The sequence below is a fragment of the Enhydra lutris genome, unplaced genomic scaffold (genome assembly GCF_002288905.1).
Source record: "Enhydra lutris kenyoni isolate GAN:26980312 unplaced genomic scaffold, ASM228890v2 scaffoldscaffold31, whole genome shotgun sequence".
Taxonomy (NCBI): Eukaryota; Metazoa; Chordata; class Mammalia; order Carnivora; family Mustelidae; genus Enhydra; species Enhydra lutris.
Window position 1 is genome coordinate 3,869,972 of NW_019154115.1, and position 25,629 is coordinate 3,895,600.

The window sequence follows — 25,629 nt, forward strand, 5'->3', positions numbered from 1 at the left end:
CTGGGCTCCGCTCGGCTGCGGCTGGAGCCCCGGGACTGGCCGGCCGGGCTCGGCCAGAGGAGGCGAGGCGAGCTCGCAAGCGGCTGGCTACAAAGCCGAGGCGGCGGGACAGACTGACAGCCAGCCGGCCCGCGGGACGCACGCCCGGGAGGCGCGCGGGTCGTGCGCTCTGCGCTCCAGAGCGGTTCTCCGAGCGCCGGGGCCGCAGCGCCGCTTCTACCCGCGCCCATTGTTCCCCGCGGGGGCGGGGCGCCTGGAGCCGGGCCGCGCGCCGCGCCCCCGAACGCGGGAGGGAGAGAGGGAGGGAGCGCCGGGTCCCCGCGCCCAGCCGGGCCCGGGAGGAGGCGCAGCGCGGCGAGCCCGGGGACCCGGAGCGGGACTGGGAGCCTCCCCGCGGCACCCAGCCTGCCCAAGCATGGGCGCCTGAGGCGGCGCGGAGCTGGCGGCGAAGGACGCGTCCCCGCGGGCGGACTGACCGGCGGGCGGACCTGGAGCAGGTCGGCGGCGCCGCACCCGCGCCCCTGCCCCGGCCGGGCCCCGGCCCCCAGCGCCATGGACAAGCTGCCGCCGTCCATGCGCAAGCGGCTCTACAGCCTCCCGCAGCAGGTGGGGGCCAAGGCGTGGATCATGGACGAGGAAGAGGACGCCGAGGAGGAGGGGACTGGGGGCCGCCAGGACCCCAGCCGCAGGAGCATCCGGCTGCGGCCGCTGCCCTCGCCCTCACCCTCGGCGGCCGCGGGCGGCACGGAGCCCCGGGGCGCGGCCCTCGGGGCGGCGGACGGCGAGGGGCCGGCCCGCGGCGCGGGCAAGTCCAGCACCAACGGCGACTGCAGGCGCTTCCGCGGGAGTCTGGCCTCACTGGGCAGCCGGGGCGGCGGCGGCGGCGGCGCCGGAGCGGGGGGCGGTAGCAGCCACGGGCACCTGCATGACTCCGCGGAGGAGCGGCGGCTCATCGCCGAGGGCGACGCGTCCCCCGGAGAGGACAGGACGCCCCCGGGCCTGGCGGCCGAGCCAGAGCGCCCCGGCACCTCGGCTCAGCCCGCAGCCTCGCCGCCGCCGCCCCAGCAGCCGCCGCAGCCGGCCTCCGCCTCCTGCGAGCAGCCCTCGGTGGACACCGCTATCAAAGTGGAGGGAGGCGCGGCCGCCGGCGACCAGATCCTCCCAGAGGCCGAGGTGCGCCTGGGCCAGGCCGGCTTCATGCAGCGCCAGTTTGGGGCCATGCTCCAGCCCGGGGTCAACAAATTCTCCCTGAGGATGTTTGGGAGCCAGAAAGCCGTGGAGCGCGAGCAGGAGAGGGTGAAATCGGCCGGATTTTGGATTATCCACCCCTACAGCGACTTCAGGTAAGGAGGCCGATGCGATCCTGTGGGTTCCCTGAGCGGTCGCAGGCATGCTTCCTTTCTCAGCCCTGCCTCTCAGCCGGAGTTAACTTTCCTTCCTCGCGCGCGGGGAGCTCCGAGAGATGTGGGGCGCCTCTAGGCACCAGGACACCCCCAGACCTCCGCCTGCACCGCGCTGGGAACTTTTTCTGTGTTTCAGGCTCCAGTCCTCGCCCTGTTGGGGTCTGGGCCACATTAGAGGCCGGCTGAAAAGGGGTTCTGAGCCTGGCCTAGCCCTGCAGACAGCCGCGAGTGGGCTCTGCCACTTTAAGCCACACTTCCCACCTTCCCCGCGCTGGGCTGCAGTCAGGGTGGCTATCCTAGAGGCAGTTCCAGGCCATTCCGCCTGCTGAGCAGGGCCACGAAGGGAGACAGACCTCTTGGCAGAGGTGCCAGCTCCTTGGGCACTGACCCCATGTGTTCGCTTCTCCTTCTGGTGCCCTGGGAAGCTGCAGCTGGGGAGGGAGAGCTGGGTCCCCTGGAGGACTGAGGTGCAGGATAAAAGCCCTCCATGCCCACCTTAACCCTGGGTCCAGACCCTCATGGCAAGTGGTGGGCCAGGAGCAGACATCCCAGGCGCCTGGCATTGGGACCAGCAGGACAGGATGACCTTGCTCATAGTGGTCAGGGAAGATGCCTGGTATCCTGACTGATGAGCAGCTGGTCTCTGACCCCAAGTTCATCCAGTGCCCCATCCTCACCCCGGAGGCCCAAACTCCAGTAGCTACTAGGACTCCCTGGCTCAGTCATGGGTCCCCAGACAAATGGTGTGACTGTCAGTCAGGGTGAGGGGCCCTGCCCCCTCCCCCAGCCCCTGAGTCAGATGCCACTGAGGAGCAGGCAGCACTCGAGGCCTGTGGGGGTATCTGCAAAACATGAGGTTGGTGATTGCCTTTGAGGTTGAATAAGGGATGCCCCCCTAACCCCGTCAAAGTCTTGGGGTCCCCCAGCACCCACCTGAGTTTTCCTGATACATCAGACTGAAGTGAGGGTCTAAAAAACATTACCCTTTAAAGCTGAGTCTAATTCATTCTCTGCACCCCCCCAGCCCTGTCCCCTATTTCGCTCCTTTCCCTGCCTACCCTGCTTGCCTGCCAATATAAATGAGCATTTTGCCAACCCAGAGCCCTTTTTGCAAACTCCAGGGAAGCTAGGTTTGTAATGAGAGCAAAGCCATTTTCCATCCAATGGGAGAGATTTCTCATGCTGGGAGTGACCAGTCAGGCAACACCCGAGGGCTTAAAATAGTGGTGACCAGAGCCCCCACCCCACCTTTCTTTCTTTCTTTTTTTTTTTTTTTTTTTTGAGGGATGGCTCTTCATAACCCTAATATCGAGCATTCCCTTTCCAGGAGTGTGGGAGGCCACAGGATAAACAGACAAGCATAGTCTTCAAGTTGCGTGAGCCAATGTGGGACCCTCCCACCAGGAACTGTGGCTGTTCCCCAGGACCAGGTTCCCAAAGTGTGGGCTCCCCTCTGGTCAGTGCTAGGACTTAAGGCTCCCAGCCTGAGCTAGGAAGGCGTGGACAGGAGTTGTATATCCCGCACCATTGGGGGTCGGGGGTGGGGTGTTCGGGGATGAAGGCTGGGCTTCCCTTTCCCCCTCAGAACTCCCTGGAGGTGGTGGCAGGCAGGCTGTGCCCATCTCTACCACTTGAGGGCCTTCAGGGGCCCTCCTTCCCCTTGCTCATCTCCCCACTGTTTTGGTTGTCGGAGAGCCTCTGGTCAGGGTTCTCCTAGCCAACCCCATCGCATGGGATGGTGGGGGGGTGTGAGGGGCCAACCCCAAGCTCCCCAACCTCCACAGACAACAGGCTTTGATCGAGCACCTTCTGGGAACTGGGCCTTGTCTTCCCAGTTCTCCCTTATCCTGGATGGTGAAGGATTAGGACAGGGTTGATTGCCTCTTGGGAATCTCCCCGCCTTCCCCATCTTCCTCTGCCCATTTTGGCTGTCTGTCCGCAGTCCCCCTGCTGCAGACTCTCTCAGCAGTCCCGGGATACGGCAGGGGCGGCTGGGGGCTGCGCGGTGGTGGGGATCGGGAGGGGTGCACGCAGCAGGATTGATAAATGGGCGACAGGATAAAGGGTCAGACTGGGCTTTGAATCTGTGCTTGTACCACAAGCGGCAGAGACAGGTAGCTGGAAGCCCACATCTCTGGGGCTGGGTGGAGTGTAAGAAAAGAAATCCAAGAAAGACCAGCTATGTGTGTCTGGAGGGGCAGGGGTCAGACCTCTAGGACAAAACAGCTGCACCAGGTTAAAGAGGCAAGGGCCTGGCTGAGTCTTCTAAGCTTAGGAAACCCACCACTCAAACTGGCTTCACCCCCACCAATACCCCAAGCAGAGTTTCAGCCCCCGGCCAATGGGCCTCTGCGTGGAGCCCATTCCCACTGCCTAGCTCAGCCTCCCAAGAGCTTCTGCAAGCCCTGCTCAGGCCAGTCGAGGATTTATTCATCATGTTGATGGGCAGGAAGCATTGATCCTGCAGAATTGGTTTAATAAAGGATCGCCAGCAAACCATGATAGATTGAGTTTGCGGTTTCGAGTTCAAGGCTCACTGTCACAGGCTGCTTCTGGCATCTCCCGTTCCTGGGGGAGGAAGGTTGGATGCCTTTCCTGAGGGCCCAAGTGGACTGTGCTCTGAGGGATCTGCAGAACCTGGGCCATGGCTAATAAGAGGATTTTCTGGGCTCTACAGGCTAGTCTGCCCCCTACCCCCCACTCTCTACCCCTCTCACTTCCCAGTTGCCTTTTAAAATTTATATTTAAGGTTTGGTGAGGGAAGAGGCCAGGACACACAGCCCCTCAGGATGGTGCTCCCTGGGCTCCTGCCCAAGGCTGGTTGAGCTCTTGAGTCCCAGATGGTTCCTTCCTTCTGCATGAGCCATGTCCTGGGAGCCCAGCGTGGCACTGGGAACCCTAAACAAATAAAACATAGTGTTTTTCCAAAGAGAGAGGAAAGGAGCAAGGGATCCAAGTGAAATGTACCTGGTTTTGTTCCCCGAAGCCTGTCAGGCTTTCAAGTGTTAGGCTCAGGGGGTATGCCTGGGTGTGTATATGGCTAGGTGTCTGTCTGAGCAGGTGTCTTGGAGCTGTGTGGGTGGACTGGGGGCTGGTAGGGAAGTCCCCATGTGGGATGTTTGTGATGGAGTACTCCTGTGCGCCAGACTCTATTTTGGCCTTGAGAGGGGAGGCAGACAGAAGCTTGGCCCTTCTCTTCCCTCTGCTCCTATCTCTCCTAGCCTGAGCCTTCTGAAGCTGTGAAGAAGGGAAGGGAAGAAGTGTCCTAAAGGGTCCTTTCCTTGGAACAGAAAGCGCTGGACCCTGAAATCATGGAACCTGGGCCAGTGGCCTGATAAGTCCCTAACCCTGACTTCTGGAGCTGGCCTCCAGCCCCAGGCACTGCCACTGTCCCACTTCACATCACTTGCCCAGCCCTCTCTGCTATGGGGCTCTGCTTGGGTTATGAGCCTTCTCTGAGCCTCAGTTTTCCCACCTAGCAAAACGGGAATCCTTTTGCCCACGTCAGACCTCTACACCCGTGGTCACCCTGTGGAGGCAAGCAGCTCCAGGGCCCTGTCTGAGCCCAGTGACTCTGCTGGGAGCCACACCGCCCCCACTCTCACTGCCTCCTTCCCATAGTCCTGGATGGACCACATGGGCCTCCGTCCTTGGCTCAGGCCAGTGCTTCTGAACCTGTGTCAGGGACCTAAGTGAGAACGTGCAGGAAACTCCAGAGTGTCTATGGAGAAAGATGCACGTATATCCAGACACAATAGGACGCTGAGTTTCTGGGGTCTGTGGACTCCCTAAGTTGAAGACCATGTAGCTCATGAACCCCACTCTAGCTAGACCATCCCAGAAAAGAGTGCATGGTTTGGCAGGGGCAGGAGCTGACCAGCTCCCTGGGGCTGTCTGTAACCTGAGGCCCCGGCCTCTCACTGCTGGCTGGCAGGATGGGCATGAAAATGGAGCAGAGTTAGATGCTGAAGAAGGTAGTCTGGGGACTAGTTAATTACTTTTCTCTTTCCTCAGTCCCACACCCAGCGGTCTCCCCTTCAAATCGGGCTGGACTGTTTGCATAGGAGGTGGTGAGGAGGAAGGAGGGAGCAGCCCAGCTCTGGGTTGGTGGCTAGGGGGTGGGGGGGTGGGGGACTTTCCTGGGGGCCATTGCCCAAAAACGCGGCTTCTGCTCTCAGGAATGTGGGTGCTCACGCTGTCTGTTGTGTGGAAAGCCAGGCCCAGAGAGGAGCTGCAGGCTTTGCGGTGCTGGGGGTGGGGGAAGGGCGCCTTGGTGCAGAGGGGAATTCCAAGGTGAGCTGCCTGGGCGGTGCTGGCAGCAGGCACAGTGGGCAGCAGGATTCTCCAGTGATGAGGATGTGCTCCCCCTGATAAGCCTGGGCTGGTGGCAAAGGCCAGCACCCAGCTTGGGGCAGAAGTGCTCCCGGGATGCGGGGTGTGCAGAAGCCCCATGGGGCCCGGCCCCCTTGCGTCGCCTGGGTGGGGAGGCCAGGGCTCCAGCTTCTCTCCCTCGAGAGGCTTCAGTCCACGGTCTGACTGTGGCCTGACGAGCCTGGGGGCTGTTCCCTTGCCCGGCCCTGCCCCACTTTGTTCCCTTAGCAGCTGTGAGCTGTGAGGCTTATGTCAGGTGGCCAGCCTCACACAGTGCTGAACTGTCTGCCTGTCTGTCTGCCTGTCCACCTGCCTTCCTTTCCCCTGCTTTTGGGCCCCTGGGTCTTCTGGGGTGTACTTGGGCCATGCGGCCACTGTCATCCATCTGTCCCCTGCCTAACCACCTCGGGGCATTGGGATAGAGCTCTGTGTTTGTTTGAATGCGGCACTTGTCACATTGTCATGTCATCCAACTTGCCTGGGGATCTGGTGAAACTACAGGTTCTGACTCACCAGGTCAGAATTAGGCGCGGGGTCCGAGAATCTACATTTCTGCCACGGGCCCAGGTGACACTGAGGCTGTGCTACGCAGCCCAGAGCTGAGCTCTGAGGACTGGGGTTCAGGTCATGTGTACGTTCTCTGCTTAGCCTGGGTTCCCTGACGGAGCTCCCTGGGGACAGAGACCGTCTACTCCTGGTGGCCTCAAGCACTGAGCACAGCTGGGCGAATTCTGTGAACCAGGTGGAGAAACCGTTAGCCTCGGAGGTCAGCCACGTGCTTGGGGGTGTTGGATTCATAGCCCTCCCTCACCTCTTGCACTGCTGTGTGGACCCTGCTGGCCCTGGAGGCAGGCTGATGGGGGTGGGCAGGGGGAGGCCACGTAGCCAGAGGGCCCTTACCAAGGCATCCCGTCCTGTCACTTGGGTGGATTCTCTCCCATTCAAAGGGCCAGAGCAGTGCACCCAGCCAGAGGAGCAGGGGCCAGGAGTGCAGTGACCACTGTGCGGCACGGAGGTTTCTGGGAAGGAGCAGATGTCAGCAGAGAGACCAGAGGTGTCGGGGCAGGAGAGTGGGTGTGAGGTGGCCCTGACAATGGCTGCCTGGGAAGAGGAAGAGACATCCAGTAAAAGCAGCTGGTTTGACACCTTGAGGTTGTGAGGGGGGGATGGGGGTTGTCTGAACTTCAGTGCCCCCTCCACTGGCCCACACCATGCCTAGCAGCCTCCCTCATGGGATGGACTTGCCTGTCACTTCTCTCTGCCGCCTCCCACCCTGGGAGGCAGCAGGCTCCATACAGATGACGGAGATGACCGTGTCATAGCAGCCCGAGTGGCCCCTTGTCACAACACTGGCCATCCTGGGGGAGTTTGCCCTGAGTAGAAGGTGCGGTCCCAGCAGGGAGGCGGGGCTCGTCACAGATCGAAGGAGGCCACTAGTTGCCACGCATACACCCCTTGGCTCAAGAACTCTTACAAAGCTGCGACTGCCAGTGGCTAATTAATAGAAGGGCTACTAAGGCCGGCCAGGCCGGCCTGCTGGGGCCCAGGGGATATTGAAGAATCCACGATTCCCAGCCAGAGCAGGCCGTGGGGAGGGCAGGGGCATTGCCTTGGCTTGGGGGAGGATGTTCCCTGCCAGCCAGGCTTTACTGAGAAAGCATTGCCAGGGCCCTGGAAATCTGCGATTCCCAAGCCTAGGAGGCCACTCAAAGACACTCTTCATCATCAGCCCCCGCCCAGGATCGGGGTGGCAGCCGCACAAAGTGAGGGTGCGCTCCCCACCACCAAGGCTGCTCACCATGAGACAGCAGTGCTTAGAACAGAAGTTGCTAAGCAGCATCCCATGGACCAAATACAGCACCCAGATGTGTTCTGTTTGGGCAGCAGAGTGTGTCATAACAAATCCAAGACGGTGTTTTAAAATGGAAAGATGTGACATAAAAATTTGGCTTTCGGGCTTCCTCTGAAAAACTGGAAGCTCTGGCGGCTCTGGCCCCACGTTCCCACACCAGAGCGGGCTGCTGGAGCAGACTAGAGGCCACCCCGTTTAGTTTGGCGTGTGCCCTCCCGTCACCTACTGTCCCTAATGTCCCATGCCCAGCCGTGTCATTCATGCACCCTGAGCTGATGACCTCCCCACCACCACCCGTAGGCTTCTGCGTTTACAACCCTCGATTCAACCCAACAGAGACTGAAGCCAGGTGGGTTGCCGGGTCAGTAACCACCGTTAATGGGCCATCTATCTATATAGGCACCAAACTGCTGGAAACTTTGTCTCCTGTTTTATTTACTCACGGTGGCCTGAACCTTACATTCTGCTATCCCCGGTTTACAGATAAAGAAACGGAGTCTCTGACGGAAGAAAGAGAAAGATTTGCCCGAAATCATGCCACCAGGAATCTAAACACGTTCTTGTCCCTCTTTGTCTCCTCCCTCTTCTTTTTTGTTAGCTTTTGAAAGCTAAATTACAAACACAGTTCAAGAAAACATTCTCCTGAGAATGAAAACATGGCAGATAATGTTTGAGCACACATTGTCGGAGGAGGGGAAGGTGCTGTGGGAGCCGCCGTGGGAGAGGCAACAGGCCCCAGCACACCAGGTCTGGACAGGCCTTAGCGAGCCGCTGGCTTAAAGCCTTCATTTCATCAAAGGGGAGCAAAGGACCAGAAATGGGGAGCCACTGACCCAAAGTCACAGATTAAGTCCATGTCAGAGATGAAATCAGAACCCAGTGGGTTACGTAACGTCTGGCAGCAAAGGTCTTAAAATTGCACAGTCTATCCCTAGATCCCAACCAGAGGTCCTGAATGGTTTTGTCACTGGAGCGTTTTTCTGTTTTAAAGATTTTTAATTTATTTATTTGAGAGAGAGCATGAGAGAGAGAACATGAGGAGGGGCACAGGGAGAGGGAGAAGCAGACTCCTCGCTGAGCCGAGAGCCTGACGTGGGGCCCGGTCACCGACTGAGCCCCCTAGGCGCCCTGACCCTGGAGTTTACACGGTTGCCCCAGCTCCATGCCCGAATTTTAGGGTGATGGGTATTTTCTGAGTCCCTTCTTAACTTAAGCCAATCCAGTGAGAAGGGAGTCTTTCCGTCCCTGAAGAGGCAGAGTCTGGAGGCTTGGATGTGCTTGCCCTAACCCCCACTCTGGGGATGCCAGATCAGGACCCTGACTGGCGCGGGGGACTTGGGGATTTTGGAACCATACCCAGATGCCGTGGATACACCTGTTCTTCAAGGGGACAGGCAGCCCGTGGAGTCTGTGTTCTTCCCACCAGAGAAATTGGTGGTCATGGGGTCTATCCATTGCATCCTTCAGAGAAGCGAGGAAGTGGAGAGTCCTGGTTCAGGACTGTGTGTCCAGGGTTGGGGCTCAGGGTGTGATCAAGGTCAGGTGTCTCTCGGAGGCCACAGTTTAGGCCCACGCTGTGACCAGGATCCAGGTTGAACCTGAGACCGAGATAAGGCCTTGGTCTGGGCTCAGGGACTGGAGTCCTCGAACAAAGCCTTGGAACCAACCCAGTGCCTCCCTGAGGCCTCAGGACTCCGGGCAAGGTGCGCATGGGGCCCACCTCCACCTGGTGCCCTCCCCTTTAAGAAGCCCTCCCTTTCTCTAAGCTCCCTGAGCTCCTACACCTCTTAGCGTCTGAGCCAGCTGCCTCTGGTCCTCTCTGGGAGGGAAAGTACAATTATAAATAAACAGCAGTGCCACTGCTGCTGACACCAGAGCCACCGAACCTGACACGTGACGGCTCCCCGCCCCGCGCTGCTCTCTCATTGTTTGGGGCTGGTGTCTGTCTGCCTAGCCAGGCGGCTAGCTCGGGGCTCCCACACAGCGGGGCTCGGGCTGGGTGGTGCGGGAGCCCAGAGCTGGCTGGGATGTGTGCTGTCTTAATGGAGGAACTCCCTACACCCCACCCACTGCACTCCGAGCCCCACAAACTTCTGAGACCGGCCGCGGGGCCTCCGGGTCTGCTCGCGGCAGCTGCGGGGGCCTGATAATTGGCTGCTGATGATTTTGTGTCTGTCTAAGCATTTATCCATGTGGGTGGACGTGTTATGTCTGCGTGAACGAGGCTTTCAGAAATTAATATGTAACATGGGGCTGGCTCATGTACCGTCTTCTGGGCCTGGGGAGGGGCAAGCTTAAGGGGTGGGGATGGGTCGCGCCCCCTCAGAGATCAGATGCTCCATTCCAAGACTGTGGTCACCCATTTTGGAGGACGGGGGTCACTACCCACCCGGCAAAGAAAATAGGATTTCAGCTCCTCTTAGGGTGGATCAGTATGGGATTGATGGTCCGGGAAGGCTTCCTGGAGGAAGCAGATCAGAGCTGGATTTGAAGGAAAGAGAGAGCCATTCTGCACGCTTTCTTGGAAGTAGGTTTCTGGGAGATGGAGCTAAGGGGCTGGGGGTGGTGGGATGGTGTTGGTAGCCCCTAAGAGCTGGTTACTCAAAATCTGCCTCTTTGGACTTGTACTTACTAAGCTCAGTGCTTCTGCCTTAAGGACCGTGAGCCCCCTGCCCTGGGGCTTGACCCTGCTGCTGTCTGGGTATGTGTGCATATATTTGCAGGTGTGCGGGTGTGTGTGTGTGTGTGTGTCTGTCTGGCCTCTCCTCATGGGTCCTTGTGGCCCAGGGAGCTCTCCTGGCCCCAGCCCTAGGCCCTGCTGCCCAACCTCCAAGACAGCCCCCTTCTCTTGCTGTACTACGCCTGGAAGGCAGGTGTTGCCGCCGCATTAGTGTCACTGAGCGTGTGGCCTGGAGCCCAGAAGTAATTACCCTGCAGTTCCCTGTTGTAGGCTGGAGCAGCCCCTGTCAATGATTAACGCGAGTCCCCAGCCAGTTGTCGCCAAAGCCAGCTTCTCCCACCTATCGTCCGTCACAGCATACACAGCAGTTTTCCCTCCTGCAGGGACAGGAGAGACCCTCGAGCCCACAGGCCCCATCAGGGCCATCAGCGCCTCATAGAAGAAACATGGTCCAGCGGGGGAGACGCTGTAGCTGGGGCCCGTCTGCGCAGCATTGGGGCCGGCCCACCCTGGACCCCCGTGTTCTCTCCTCCTGAGCTTTCCTAGCTTAGAACGGCCCACCCCTCCCACGCTGAGCTGGCCCTCCTGACCCTCCTCCTGTTCCGCTGTATGACCTCAGCAAAGTCCTTTCCTGTCTCAGTGTCCAGGGTCAGGGCTCAGTCTGAGGCTGAGAAGAGAGCAAAGTTAATTGCCCAAATAGGTATTGAACCCGCGATCCTGACCCCATTAGTACAAATTGAGCCAGCAGGGCAGGGACAGCGCCGCTGATGAGTGGAGCTGATGAGAACCTCCCTCCCTCCCTCTTTCCCGAGACTCTGCAGAGGCCAATCCAGGCTTGAACCTGGAGTTGTGCAGCCCCAGTACTCCTGGGGCAGCGGGAATTCCTGCCTCACGGGCCTCTCTCCACGGAGGCTCTCCCAGCCCTTTGTGCCTGGGGTGGGGGGAGGACAGAGGGGAACAAGGTGGAGGCTCCCAGGCAGTGTCTGTCTGGTCTGCTGAGCACCCCCCCAGCCCTCACATGAGATCATGGCCTCCATGGGAGTGGACATTAGGCTTTCCTTTTTTTTTTTTTTTTTTTTTTTTTTTGGTTCTCTGGGCAAAGGACAGCAGCCCCCTTCTCCTCCCAGCCATCTCTCCTGGGAGACAGTTGTCCCCTCCTGGAAGCTCAGACCTGGCCCTGGAAGAGTTCAGAGGTGAGGCTCCATGGGGAGTGCGGGTCATCCTAGACAGCTGTGCCCGGAGGAGTCCTGGGGGACAGGCCTGCAGCACCACGGGCTTTGGAATTGGCAGGGGAAGGAAATGCGGCAAGCTGTTCATCCTGTCCCAGAGGCTCTGAGGAGTCATCCTCCCGCTGTGTCACTCCCCAGCTTCTGGGGACAGAGCCGAGGGGGCCCCTGCAGTGAATAAGAGGCCAGTGAATGCTCTGCCCCATCAGCTGTGAGGACTGGGCCGAGGCCTCCCCTCCGAGCGCCTCGCTTCCCTCCAAATGTGGACAGTGCTTCTGGAGAGGGCTGGCTTTTAGCAAGACCCCAGGCCCCCGAAGCTGAAATTGGCGGGCCACACCTGGGAGCTTCGTGTGACTTCAGACGCCTGGTGTGGCACCGGGCGGGTATGGTTTTGGGGAGATTGCTTCTGCTTCAGTCACTTGAGGAGCCGGCGGGCTGGGCCCCTCCAAGGCCCTCCCTACACTAATAGTCCGCAGTTCTCCGGCCAAAGGGCGTCTGCCTCAGTCCCTCAGGGCTCCTCGGAGCCTGGGGGTGACATGGTTGTTCCCCAGCCTGCCGTCCAAGCCCATGTGTGACAGGCCCCTCTGCAGGGACTCGTTACCTTTTCTTCTGTCAGCAACCAGAATCCTAAACCTCTGGGGCTGGCGGGACCCCAAGGACCACGGCCCTTGCTCCATGTCCTTGTCAGACTGTGTTTTCCTAGACGGAAGGCAGCGGAGTCCTATCTGGTTCCTGTTGTCAAGAGCCCAGGCACCTCCAGGGGAACCCCCATCCCAGCAAGAAGGGGGCCACGTCGACCTTCCCAGAGCCAGTATTTAGCTCCCTGCTCCAGGGCGGCCCTCCCGCGGCGTCCATCCTCACCAGAGAACCATTCTGCCCTGAGCCCGTCCCCCTGGCGCCCCCTCCTTCGGGAGCAGGTGAGCTCTCTCCTACCCAAGTTCCCCTGAGGTTACGCTCACGTGCTACTCCTCAGCCGTTTGCTATTTTTGTTCCAGTCTCCTGTGTGGGGACAGCTGTGCTTGAGCCTTTGTTTCCTGGAAGCTGGGTGGGCAAGTCCTCCAGCTGCTCGCTGCCTCCCCGTTTTTCCCCCAGATAGTCTTGTCAGACTAAGCTCAGAGAGGTTAGGCCACTAGCCTGAGGGAACACAGCATCCTGGCATCTCGGGGCGCTGTAGAGCAGATGACTTGCAGTACGCGTTGGGGTATGTGTGTGCGCGCGTGCGTGCATGTGCGTGTGCGTGTGTGTGTGTGCGTGCACTCTTACGCTAGTGTATCTGTGCGTGCACAGACTGAAAGTCTCAGCCCTTCAGAGAAGTAGTGGGTTGGTATCTTGGTGTTCCTTACGGCCCAGCTGTGCTCAGTTGTACCTTCGAGAAGGTGCCATCACAATCCCTTCCTCGAGGACCTCTCTTCCTCTGCAGCCCTCATGGCTTCCCACAGCCCCGGAAGAGTCCGGACAACTCTGTCTGGCATTCAGGATGCCCCTGACTCTCTTCAGACCAGTACTGGGTCGGGAGGCTGGGGGTGGGGGCAAGGAGGGGGCCAAAGTTCTCTAAGGCTTGCACTCTTCTCTCCGTGAGTTTCCATCTGGCTGGCTGCCCTCGGCTGGCCCCTCTAGCCTCCGCACTGCAGGGATTCCTGGAACTGGCGTGTCTTTAGAGATCGGCCAGCTCCCTCCTTCTGGGGAAACTGAGGAAAGGATTATGAGAGGGCAGGGACTTGTTCAGGGTGCACGGCAGTTTAGAGATGGAGAGGAATCTAGAACCCAAGACTCGCGGGCCCCTGGGCTGGACACCTACCGTGTAGCATGGTCCTCCTTCCCGTAACTGCGACACTGACCTTCCTGCCCAGGGCACAGGCTCGGGCCGCCTCCTCTCTGGGGCTTTCGTACACAGCAGGCCATGCTGCTCCCTGCTCCTCTCTGCCCTCGTGCTCAAGCCTGGCTGAATTTGCCCTCCCGCTCTTCCTGGTCCACACTGCAGAGCAGACGGTCTCCTCACTACCCGCCCCCTCCAGCTTATGGGTCATCTGCCCATGGAACTGGTCTGGATCATCAGCTCCCCTGTGGGGGTGGGTCTGTCCGTCCCTAAGACTGAGGGCTCCTTGTGGTGAGACCGGTCCACATGCGCCAGTATCCCCAGAGCCCTCAGGCCAGGACCTGCCTCTTAGTGGTCACAAGAATAATGATGATGATAACAGCCAGCATATACTAAGGATTTACACTGTGTAGCGTATTATAAATATCTCGCTGAATTCTCCCAGAATCCTTTGAGGTGGGATTCATGATCTCCTTTTGCACATGAGAAAAGAGGCTCAGAGAGGTTAAGTGATCTGTCTGAGGCCACACAGCCAGATATGTAGACACTCAAAGAAGGCCTGAATTCCCATCTGCTACAGTCTGGCTACTCCGGTGTGGTCCCGGGACCAGCAGCTTCACTGTCACTGGGAGCCTATTAGCCAGGCACATGTCAGCCCCCAGCCCCCCGCCTAGTGCAGCCCTATCTGTGTCTAGATACAATCCCTAGGTGTCTGTGTGCAGAGCACTGTGCCGTACGACAGAAAGATCACACAAGGGGGAAGATTGTATCAGCAACAGCCCTCAGCTCATCTCGGAACAGCCGAGACTGGCCCTCACTGGGTGATGAAAGGCTAAGGCTGCAGCCCAGGACTGGGAAGGGCTGCGCAAATTGTCAGGGGTTTCACGGGTCTTCTTGGGTCTTCAAAACCAAAACCAAATTTTCTTCCTTAAGTCACATAGACAATTTGAAAAATAAAAATACACCCAGATCCCAGCTACCTACCCACAAACAAAGCACTAGACACCCTTGGCTCTGAAACTTCTGGAGGCGGCCCCAGGCAGCCCAGGGAGCAGCTACCTGGGAGCCCTGTGATTCTGAGTCAGAGGGTTTGAGGTGGGTTAAAAATAGAGCCTAGTGGCCAGAGGCGAGTGGGAGGAAGAGAGCAATTTGTCTGTTATGGGGGGACCCCCCCAAGTCAGGGAGGTTGGGCCTGAAGAGGGGGCGGTGAGAATAGAGGAGTTATGCCCTCAGAGGCAAGAGCTGCGGGGCCCAGCCTGGCTCTGGAAGGTTGTGGGGTGTGGAGTTCCGGCCTGGGGGGAAGGGAGAGTTTAAAATGCCAGCCCCGGGGCACAGGAATTGAAGACCCCATCCAGCGTCCAGGCAGCAGGCAGCTTCTCTGGGAGGGCGAAGGGCTGGGCAGCAGCTCTGCCTCAGAGAGTGCTGAGCAGGAGCCGGGACAGGGAGGGGACAGAGAGGGACTGGTTGAAGATCCAGGTTTCACGGGAGGGAGGGAGACAAGGAAGGAGGTTCTTCTGTGTGGCTGCCCACGTGTGTGTCGTGGGCAGGCACGTGGTCTCCTTTGCCTGTCATGCCTGCCCTTCAGATGGCCTCCCTCCCTCCTTCATCACTGCCCTCCTCCAAAAACTCTGCTCATCCTGACCTCCGTGCCATGCTAACACGCTTTCTGCACGTTGATGCTGGCTCCCCAGGCGTTTGCCGGAGGACCCCATGTGTCTCTCTCCTGACTCCAGTGAGGGGACTCTCCCCAGCACAGGCCACCAGGTACCACCTAAAGGCAAATTTTGTTTTTTGATTATAAAAGAAATAAGTATTTGCACATTTTTTAAAAAATAAAGAACTTAGAAATAGAAGGAGTGTAGGGAATCTAGAAACGTGTGACAGAGCAAACAAAATCACTCCTAATCCCACCACGTAGCCGTGATCAGTGTTGACCTTTTAGGGTAGTTTCTTAATTTTTGTTTCTGGCAGTTTTTTTTACCCCTGGTAACAGCCTTTAGTCCACCCAGCCATTTAGCAATAAGACAATTTTGCCGAGAGGCTCCTGTGCTTCTCATTCCCAATCCCAGGCCCAGTTATGTGTTCCTAGGAAAAGGAAGAGCAATGGTTTTTGCTCTCTGGGGTCGAGGTTGGGGGGCAGGGCAGGGCTGAGGACATGACTCATCCTGGGTCTACAAAGTGGCGGATTCTAGGAGAAGGTGGGACTCTCTCCTTCCTACCCGCCCCCACCTCCTGGAGCTCTGGGCTCTATTTCACCTATTTTGGGAGGAGGGAGAATCCTTAAAATCCCCACTGAGAGGGCATGCCCCTAATGAGGAGGTGTTCTGCCACCACAGGCCTGTGCCGCTAAGCCTAGATTGAGGTCCCCCTACCAGCCCCTTCTGTCACTCCACTCTGTCGGAAACCCCAATCCCCATGCTTCTCCTGGTCTGTCTCTTGTTCATCTCCTCCCCTCCCCCCCTTGCCCCCACCAGCTCTGCCCCTTCCTTCTCTATGACTTTTCCGCCACGGTTTTCAGCACCAGGTTCGGGGGTGGGGGGGAACATTCTCTAATGGATGTTCCTGGGAGTCTTGGAATCCTGGGGACTTGGACAGTACACGTTCCACCCAGATCATCGGAAGCCTGTGAAAGCCTTGTGGGTCTCAGTGAGCTACCATTTCCTGTGGCTTCTGCTGGGCCACCTGTCACTCCGCTCTGCGGCCTAAAGCACGCCTCCATTCATTCACCCACCGTTCACGCATGTATTAGGACGCACCGCATAAAAGGCCCCGTGCCAAGTTCAGGGAGTTGTGTAGGCCACCAGATATAAACACACAAATCAAACACACAATTCCGTCATAGCGTGATAAATACTATGCTAGAGCAATACGTACAAGGGGCACCTAACCAGATTTCTGAGGATTCAAAGAAACAACACCTCCTCTGAACCAGGGGGCCTGGGGTGGGCTGGGGTGGGGAGGAGATTCCGAGGCAGACACCGGCAGGTCGGTAGGCCTGGAGGACAGGAAGCATGGTGCATTTGGGGGCAAGGAAAGCTGCTGGTTTGTCTGGAGCAGAGCGATGAGGGGAGGAAGGGTGGCATGACATGGGAAGGAAGCAGAACCCAGATCCAGAAGGGCCTGGGGGACGACAGTGGGACTTGGTTTAGCTGGGAGCGCAGAAGGACTTGGCTTGGCAAAGTGTGGAGAGTGGATTGCTGGGAGCACGTGGAGCCCACCCGGAACCCTGAATTATGCAGGGTCCTGGAAAGGCCAGGGGCCCAGTTAGGAAGCCACGGGGTGGGCCGGATGGTAGGCTGATGAGACTCCGCGTTCCACTGGCTGGGTGTTGGTAGGCGAGGTGAACTCTCCGCTTTCTCGATGGACATTTGGATGGTGGAGGTTCCCGGGCTGGGAGCACAAGGGTTTGGGAGGAAGCTGTGTAGTTATCTGGACGTGGCAAGAATGACGTGCAGAGAGAGAAGAGGCCAGGGCCCAAAGGAGCAAACACACTTGAAGGTCACGCAGGGGAAGAGGACCCCACCAGGGGAAGGAAAGGGAGAGACAGAGAGAAGGGAGGAAACCAGTGTCTCGGCAGAGTGGCCCAGGGGGTCAGGTGATGCTGGGGGTCAGCCAGGAACAGCACGCGGTTGCCGAGGGGTCGGCAGGAGTGTGGGGAGTGGGAATGGAGGCGAGAGGGCCTTTCCTAGGAAGCTTCTTTCCGATGGGCAAAGAGATAAGGCAGAGGGATTGGAGATTCAGGAGTGGTTTCATTTTATTTCTTAAATGTAGGGAGCTTAAAACAATGAGCTGGTGGGAAAGGACACTCAGGGAGGGAGGCTGAAGAATCAGACAAGAGGGGATAACCTATGGGTCAGGGTCCCTGGGAAGGCAGAGGGGACTCCTGTCAAGAGACCGGCGGGGGGGTTGCCAATGCTTTTTCGACTGGAGGAGGAGTGGGGAGATGAGGAAGAGGCAAGCGGGGCAGGAGTCTGGTGGCAGAAAGAGGAAGGGGGAGTTTTGGTGGCTTCTCTTCTCTCTGTAAGGTGGAGGGTGGTGGTATCTGCTGAGAGTGGGGTAGAAGAGTGGTTTTAGAGCTTTGAGGAGAGAGAAGATACTTTGAAGTGGCTGCTAGAGGAGAATGGTGGGGAAAATTTCCCAGGGTCTCCTGGAAAGGTGGGGTGGGTGGGGGAGAAGGCCAGCAGAGTATGGAAACCCTGATGAGGAAATTGAGGCACGGGAGCTAAGGCGCTTATATATTTAGCAGGACAGGTCTGAGGCTGTGAGATTTTTTGCACAGTCCCTGTGGAACATGCAAAGGGCGAATGGTAGCCCTGATCCAAGGCATGGTCTTGTGAAGTGGGTGCCAGAAGGATGGGGTAAACGAGGTAGAAGGGCAGGACCCTTGTGTCCCGGGGGAAGGGAGGAGGCAGGAGGATCCTGTGACTCACGGTTCCTGAGGCAGACGCTACAGAACAGACTTAGCATGACTGGCTAAGAGAGCTGGAGGGAAAGGAGGTAGGAGTGAGAGATGGAACCACTGGAGGGGTGACATGGTCCATCCCCTGCTGCGGGAGTGGGTGACGGACATGCACGGCAGGAGAGTCAGGACACGGAGCCACTGAGGGCCTGGGTGTTTGGGCTTGATGTATGGAGTGGAAGTCATGCAGGACAATGGCAGGGTTTGTAATGGAATTGAAGGCGGTGAACCAAGGGCCAACATGCCCAGGGTCCCCAGGTGCTGCAGATGGATGCTGGCAGGATGGTCAGAAAATGACAGGGTGCTCAAAGGATCCTGAAAACCTTCCTAGCACAGGCAGGAAGTGGCCCCAGTGGGGGAGGGGAAAGGGAGGAGGTTGGCCCCACTCCTGACTCGCAGGTGCGTGGGCTTTAGGAAAGTGACATCCTCAGGATTCAGCTAAAGCTTGCTTAAGGGAGAGGTGGGACTCTGGGGGCAGGCTGTTTGGGCTTAGTTCTTGATCCACCATATATATAGCAAATTTCTCAACTTCTTGTGCCTTAGTCTCCTCATATGTAAGACAGGCACCATCATAGTATCTCCCTCATGGGGATTTTATGAGGGTTAAATTAGATAATCCACATAAGGAACTCTGATTAGTGTCCAGCATGTACTAAGTGTCCAAAAAACATTGGCCGCCATCCTGCTCTCGTCTCATTGTCACCCAGGGCAGTCGTCTGTGCTGGGCCTGGAAAACCAAGGGCTGGGTCGGGAACCCAGGGGGAGCTCCCCGCTCCCATAGCTGTCTCAGATGCGAGGATTCCTGGATTCCTAGTTTCCATGATTTGTTGGCAGGCTGAGAGGAGAGCTAGGTGGTGCCTGATGGAGGAGACAGCTACTCCCAGACAGCATGATTCGTTAGGTCAGCTTCCTGGAGGAGGAGGCAGTCAAACTGGGTCTTTGATGAGGGAAGGGAATTCACGAGATGGGGGTCCAGGAGGCAGGGGCAGTTCTCAGGAGGAGGAGCCAGAATGTGGACGGAGATAGAGCCAGGGGGTGGGTATCCGGTGGCTGCTATGAAGGGAGCAGGAGGGAGAACAGGAAGTGGGGCTCAGGGGAGCCAGACCTTGGAGCTTGAACTTTCTTCTGTAGTCATGGGGAGTTTGCCAAGAGGGCTCAAGCAAGGGGTGATGTAATCATAAAATTTGGAAAGATAACCTAGAGATCATGTGAGTTGGAAGGAAAGAGCGTGGAGGCTAGAGACAGGTAGGCGGCAGGGGCAAGGATCCAGGCGAGGAGCGTGACAGAGCAGTCAGGGACAGATTCAGAAGCCGCCGTAGGATGCTAGACAAGGGGTGTCTGGATGGCTCAGTCGGTTGAGTGTCCCAAGTCTTGATCTCAGCTCAGGTCTAGATTTCAGGGTCACAAATTTGGGACCTGCCTTGGACTTCACTCTGGGTGTGGAACCTGTTTTTAAAAAAAAAAAAAAAGGGGGGCGCCTGGGTGGCTCAGTGGGTTAAGCCGCTGCCTTCGGCTCAGGTCATGATCTCAGGGTCCTGGGATCGAGTCCCGCATCGGGCTCTCTGCTCAGCGGGGAGCCTGCTTCCCCCACCCCCTCTCTCTGCCTGCCTCTCTGTCTACTTGTGATCTCTCTCTGTCAAATAAATAAATAAAATCTTAAAAAAAAAAAAAAAGATGCTCGACAAGACGTGTCACTGCACGGAGGGTCTGCAGGAAAAAGAAAGCAGCTGAGGCTAGCTTTGAGGTTTTGAGCCCAGGTGATTTAAATGCTGAGTGCGCCATTCAGCTCTAAGGAGGAAGATGCTGAGTTCAGCCTTGGGCTCGAGTGTAGGAGCCAGCAGGCCCTCCAGGTGGCAGGTGGGAATGCAGGTCTGGTGCTAGGAGAGGTGTCTACCAATAGGGAGGGGGTAAATGATGGGGCCCTGGGTGTGCCACTCACTGGGAGAAAGTGTGGAGACCCTGGCCTGGAGTCAGTATGGCAGGATCACAAGCCATGCCTGGAACCAGGGCCCTGCCTTCAGGGAGCCACAGTGTTTTGGGATGTCCAAAGCCGGGACTTGGTCCAGGCCGAGGTCCATCAGTGAGGGGCAGGAGAAGCCTGGAAGATGTAGCATGAATCCTGAAGGATAGGAAAAAATGTAATGGGCCAACAACCGACACTCTCTTCCAGCTGGCAGTATTCCTAGTGGATGTCATTTGGGTCAAAATGTATGCAAGCAGGTGTGCAAGAAAGTATGCGTGTGTGTACAGGGGGAAAACTAGCAGGAGTGCATAGATGAGAGTGTGTATAAAACTGTATTATGTGTGTGTGTGAGAGAGAGAGAGCATATACACTCAAAGGCAAGCATGGGTGTGTGTGAACAAGACAAGGCTGGAGGAGAACATCCCTCTTCTGACTTCCCCTGCCCCCGTTTTATTATCCTTCACTCCTCTTTAGCCTCTGGAGAAGGAGAGGTCTGGTCTGGTCCTTGGTCTGGTCCTTGGTCTGGTCCTTGAGTCTCTGAGTTCAGGGTCAGGGTCTTCTCTTGCCTCAGCTCCCTTGAGGGATAACCTACCTCGGAGACGGATCCGTGAGATGTTCCAGGTGTCCGTGTAACAGGGCTGCTTGGCTTTTTGCCATCTCCCGTTTCTTCTGCACGAGACCTGCTCCTGGCCTGTAGGCCACACCCACCTGCCAAGAGGCCACCTGCCAACTTGGATGCCAGGTAGGAAGTGAGGTCCAGGATTAAGGAAGGACAAGCCTGGGGTCCTGGGGCTGCAACTGGGATGAGGTGTCTTCCTTTTAGCTTAGAGAACACTGGGATGGGGCGGGTCATCTGGATTTGGAGAGAGCGAGGCCTCTAACTCGGGTGTGCGCCAACTCCAACGTTTCTGAGTCTGGCTGTCCTTCACTTCCCTGCCGGGCCCTGCCACCCGCCACCACGGACACATACCCTGGATTGTGGGAGCTAATCATGACTGATTCTAGGGGCAGGGAGGTGCTGGGGGGAATATGGCACATACAGCTTGAGGTTTTGGAAATGTTACTGTTCCCTCCTCCACGGACCTTAGGTTTTCCGCTCCTTCTACAGGATGGCACAGCTGTGTCCAATTAACCAGGATGCTTTTAATATTTGAGAGGCGTGCTACTTCCCCCACCCAGGAAGTACCTCGGAAGTCTGTGGCATCAGGAGCATGGGTCCCCTCCAAAACTCTTCACAACTCTCTCTTCTCTTTTTCTCTCTCTCTTTAAAATTTTATTATTGAAGCAGAGGTGACATACAATGTTACATCTTTCAGGTGGAGAACATAATGATTCAACAATTTTATGCATTATTCAGGGCTCACCACTATAAGTGTAGTCACCATCCGGCCCCATCTCTCTCTCCTCTCTCGTCTACAAGAGAGGACTACAGCCACTGTGATAGGTTACCTCCCTGTGTGACGCAGAGGTGCCAATAAGGCTGGTCTCCCTCCCTGCATCCCACTGAGGTGCCTGAAATCCTAAGCAGCCAGGCTCTCAAGTCCCCCCAGACCTCTTGGGATCTTGTCCTGTCCCTCGCTCGCTGTGTGATCTTGGGTGGATACTTCTCTCTGAGTCGCAGTGTCATCCTCTGCAGAACACAGATGTCAGCAGCCACCTAAGTGTTGGGGTGAGGATTACATGAAGTAACGCATGGAACGCACGAACTAAGTGCTTGATACCTGTGAAATGGGGTCTTTATGAATTCAGTCACTGAGGAACCCCTAAAAAAAAGCCCAGGAAAAACAAAACAAAACAAAAAAAGCCCAGATCCTTAAGGAATCACTTGAGATGTTTCTTATCACTGGGCTTGGCGAGAATCGGGGTCTGGGAGCTGAAGATACAGCGGGGAGCCTGCGGCGAATTCTGCCTGGGTAGAGCAGCAGAATGGGGTGGCAGGCGTGTCGGGAGCTGTCCGTGGTGCTGGTTCTCTCTCTCTCCCCCTCTCACCTGGCCCTCCTTTCGGAAATCTGTGCAACCATCTTGTAAGAGTAAGGAGAGGTAGTCCCCAAGGCCAACAGCAGATCCCAAAAGCCCAGCTCCTCCAGGAGCACTTTCTGGTCTCACCCTTCTGGGCCATTGTGAGCCATACCTGGGCTGCTGTCTAGGATGGTTTCTTCCATCATTGCCCAACTTGTCTTCTGTCTAAGCCTTGTATTCTGACTAGACCACGAGCTCCCTGAGCTCAGGGCGTCTGTCTGCCAAGGTAGACTGGTTCTGTTGTCTGTTCACAGAATGTTGTGGTGCTTGGCTTCCAGCACTTCGAGCTCTCTTCCACCCCCACCCCCAGTAGATACTTTGCTTTGACTCTTCTATGGAAGATTTCATCTTCCTCCCTCATCTCTTTACTGTGAATTTGTTGACTTGAGCTCCTTACTGACCAGAGGGTTTTACATATATCAATCAAGTCATTTTTATAACTCTAAGTTAAACACCGTTATTATTTTCAGTGAGCAGACAAAGAAACTGAGGCATGGAGACGTTAAGTGACTTGCTAGTAAATGATGGAACCAGGAATTGAACCCAGGTTGGCCGGCTCTGAAAGCCTTTCTCCCCACCATATTCTGCTGTGTTTTGGGTGACTCTGTGATGCCACAGGATAGTGGTTTCTGGGAAGGAATGCTCCAGCATTCCGACCTCAGCCCAGATCAGGCACCAGAAATATCTCTTAGCATCTGGAAACTCACGATTGAAATAATTAGTCAGAATGCAAGGAAATGGTTGTTTTTGCCTCATGTAATTTGGTTTTATGAAGACCACTAAATGCAAACATTCTCCTGTTAATTACTGTCTCAAATTTGGTCTGTAATTGAGAGAACTAGAGCTGGGGAAAGTGTAGAAACCCGCTGGAGTGGCAGGCCTGCCCGAGTCAGCATTCCCAGCCGCCTTGCTGCCGCTCTGTTAATTTTAGAAACTCCTCTAGCCTGTGTGTATTATTAGCTTTATGTACAGAGGACCATGGGGCCCTCAGTAGCCTCTCGATGCCAGTTTTGTTTTGTTTTTCCCAAGAGATGAAATGAAAGGGAATGGTGGCCATGTGTATATAAGGGTGTTTGCAGACTCTGTGTGTGAATGGGGATACCTGTTTGTAGCTACTAATGAGTGTCTGCAGCTGTCTTTGAATGACGTGCATGAGGCTGTGTAGAGAGTGTACACAGCTCAGGAACATCCCATAGAAGCTGAAACCATCCTCCTGTGGCCCACGTGTCATTAGCAGGACGTGCTGTCTTCCATGTGGTGGGTGTGATGGCTGGGGTGGGCTCCTGAGTCTTAGGTTGGGTTGTCCCAGATGGCATAGGGGGATTGGGGCTAGAGAAATGGTGGTGGGTTGGAGGGCAGAGAAGCAGCTGAAGTTGACCTTAACATCAGCTTTAGAATGAGAAGCTTTAAGCCTGAGAGGCCCTGGCTTGGGGTCCTGTCTTGAGGCCGTGAATGGTTTGGCCTTCAAAGGAGCTGTCCAAAGCTGCCCTTCCCTGAGCTGTGTGGTATGGGATGGCTCTCTCGCCCACCTCCAGTGAGGCAGAGCCTGCTCTCTCTTTGACTCGTAGCACCATTTTGGATCTGGCAAAGAAAGCAGTTTGCTCTGAAGTAATATTTTTTTTTCAAAACTGGAACTCTTGGGGCACCTGGGTGGCTCAGTGGGTTAAAGCCTCTGCCTTCGGCTCAGGTCATGATCCCAGGATCCTGGGATTGAGCCCCGCATCGGGCTCTCTGCTCAGTGGGGAGCCTGCTTCCACCTCTCTCTCTCTGCCTGCCTCTCAGCCTACTTGTGATCTCTGTCTGTCAAATAAATAAATAAATAATAATTAAAAAAAACTTAAAAAAATTAAAACAAACAAACAAAAATCCCTGGAACCCTTCTGGCAGGAACACTTTAGTTTTGGAGTGGGACCCTCTGAAGGCTCGAGGGAGGCTTGTCTTTTTGTCTCCTCTCTCCTGGCTTTCTCGCAGTCGAGAATTAAAGATGGTTGAAAGGTTATTTCTCTTGGGAGAGGACATGCTCATTTCTGCCTGACTTAATACCTTTATCTGTCATTGTGTAACTGTCTAAACTAATAGCAGAGGGAATAGCTATGCAGTACAGCTTTCAGATCTTGGGGCCAGCCCCAGGGTGGCTGGTACTCGGGCAGGGTCCCTGGGATTGATCGGTCATACCTTCCTAGACACGGGGTCTGTGCCTGTCTGTGCTGTCTGCACACTCCAGAGGGGCCCTTGCTAGGCCAGGTGGTTTCGCCCTGAGGGGCCCTTCCCACCTCCCTCAGGAAGACCTTGCAGTTGCTTTGACACCTTAGGAGAAATGGTACTGTAAGCCCCCACTGATCTCACTCCATTGCATTGAGTGGCAACACACAGGTGCCTGAAATCCCCTCATTAACACTTCCTGCCCTTGAAGATTTCACTGTCCTTCCCCAACCCTCTGTTAGAACACAAACCTCTGGGGGAGAGAAATGGCCAGGCATTTTCTGACTATAGGGGATAGACTAAAGGGTGACCCCAGAGAGCCAGGGTGGGTAAAGGCCAGATCAGAATTATGGGATGCAGTGTTTAGACTCCACCCCTTATTGCACAGTGAGGAAACTGAGGGCCAGAGAAGGCAGGGCACCTGCTTGACATCACACAGGCTGACAGTGACCGAGCTGGGACTGGATCCCAGGCCTCCTGCCACCCAGGTACCCGCCATGTGTCTGGTCCTCACCTGCTCTCTGGTCACGGTCGGTAGCTTGTCTGCCTGCCAGCCTGTCTCAGGCCATAGCTGACCCTCAGGGAGGGTGGAGCAGCTTGGCTGGAGCCTGGGGAATTATAGGTCGAACTGGTCCTACTAAAACTAAAACAGCTTCACACTTCTCTCTGGATCTCATTGTTTGGTTTGCCTTTCAGCCTGACTCCCACTGGGGAGCGGGGATGGGAGAGGGAGGCTTGTCACTGGGGAGCAGACAGGGACAGGCAGAAGGTATCCTGAGGGAAAAGAGAGCTTTTCTGTGCCACTCCTCTCCATATCTTGCCCATGGTACCCTTGTGCCTATCTCACGCAGTGACTCAGAACCTCCCAAGACTTCCCTCTTCCACACATGCGCTCCCTTGGAGTTTTCTCCTATAGTCTATAACTTATTCTCTCTGTCCTCCTGGCGACTGACCCCTGTGTCTCTGGGCAGATTTTATTGGGACCTGACCATGCTGCTGCTGATGGTCGGAAACCTCATCATCATTCCGGTGGGCATCACCTTCTTCAAGGACGAGAACACCACGCCCTGGATCGTCTTCAACGTGGTGTCAGACACATTCTTCCTCATCGACTTGGTCCTCAACTTCCGCACAGGGATCGTGGTGGAGGACAATACTGAGATCATCCTGGACCCACAGCGGATTAAGATGAAGTACCTCAAAAGCTGGTTTGTGGTAGATTTCATCTCCTCTATCCCTGTGGACTACATTTTCCTCATCGTAGAGACACGCATTGACTCTGAGGTGTACAAGACAGCCCGGGCCTTGCGTATCGTCCGCTTCACCAAGATCCTCAGCCTCCTGCGTCTCTTGCGTCTCTCCCGCCTCATTCGATACATTCACCAGTGGGAAGAGGTGAGTGGCCAGACCTAAACCTCTTGTGGGAGAAGGGGTATTTTTCTCACAGGGTGGGTGAGGGGCCAGCAGGCAGTCTCAGATAGCCGGATTTGGGCTGGCAGATGGTAGCAGGCACATCTTCTCCAAGAGGACAAATGATAGTAATTTCTTGACTTCTTGACTTCTTATCCTGGGCTAGATATTATGAAAATCACTTTGCAGATGGTATCCCTTGTAAGTCTCTAACAACTGTAGCGGTAC

General features: G+C 56.4%; 1 protein-coding gene across 1 annotated transcript in view; it reads left to right on the forward strand.

Annotated features, from left to right (window-relative positions):
* Positions 1 to 552: 552 nt before the first annotated feature.
* Positions 553 to 25,629, forward strand: part of LOC111153294 (hyperpolarization activated cyclic nucleotide gated potassium channel 4) — a 41,263-nt gene continuing 16,186 nt past the window's right edge. The window contains exons 1-2 of the mRNA XM_022512230.1: positions 553 to 1,343; positions 24,963 to 25,386. Coding sequence (XP_022367938.1) covers positions 553 to 1,343; positions 24,963 to 25,386 — 1,215 coding nt within the window. The remainder of the gene's footprint in view (positions 1,344 to 24,962; positions 25,387 to 25,629) is intronic.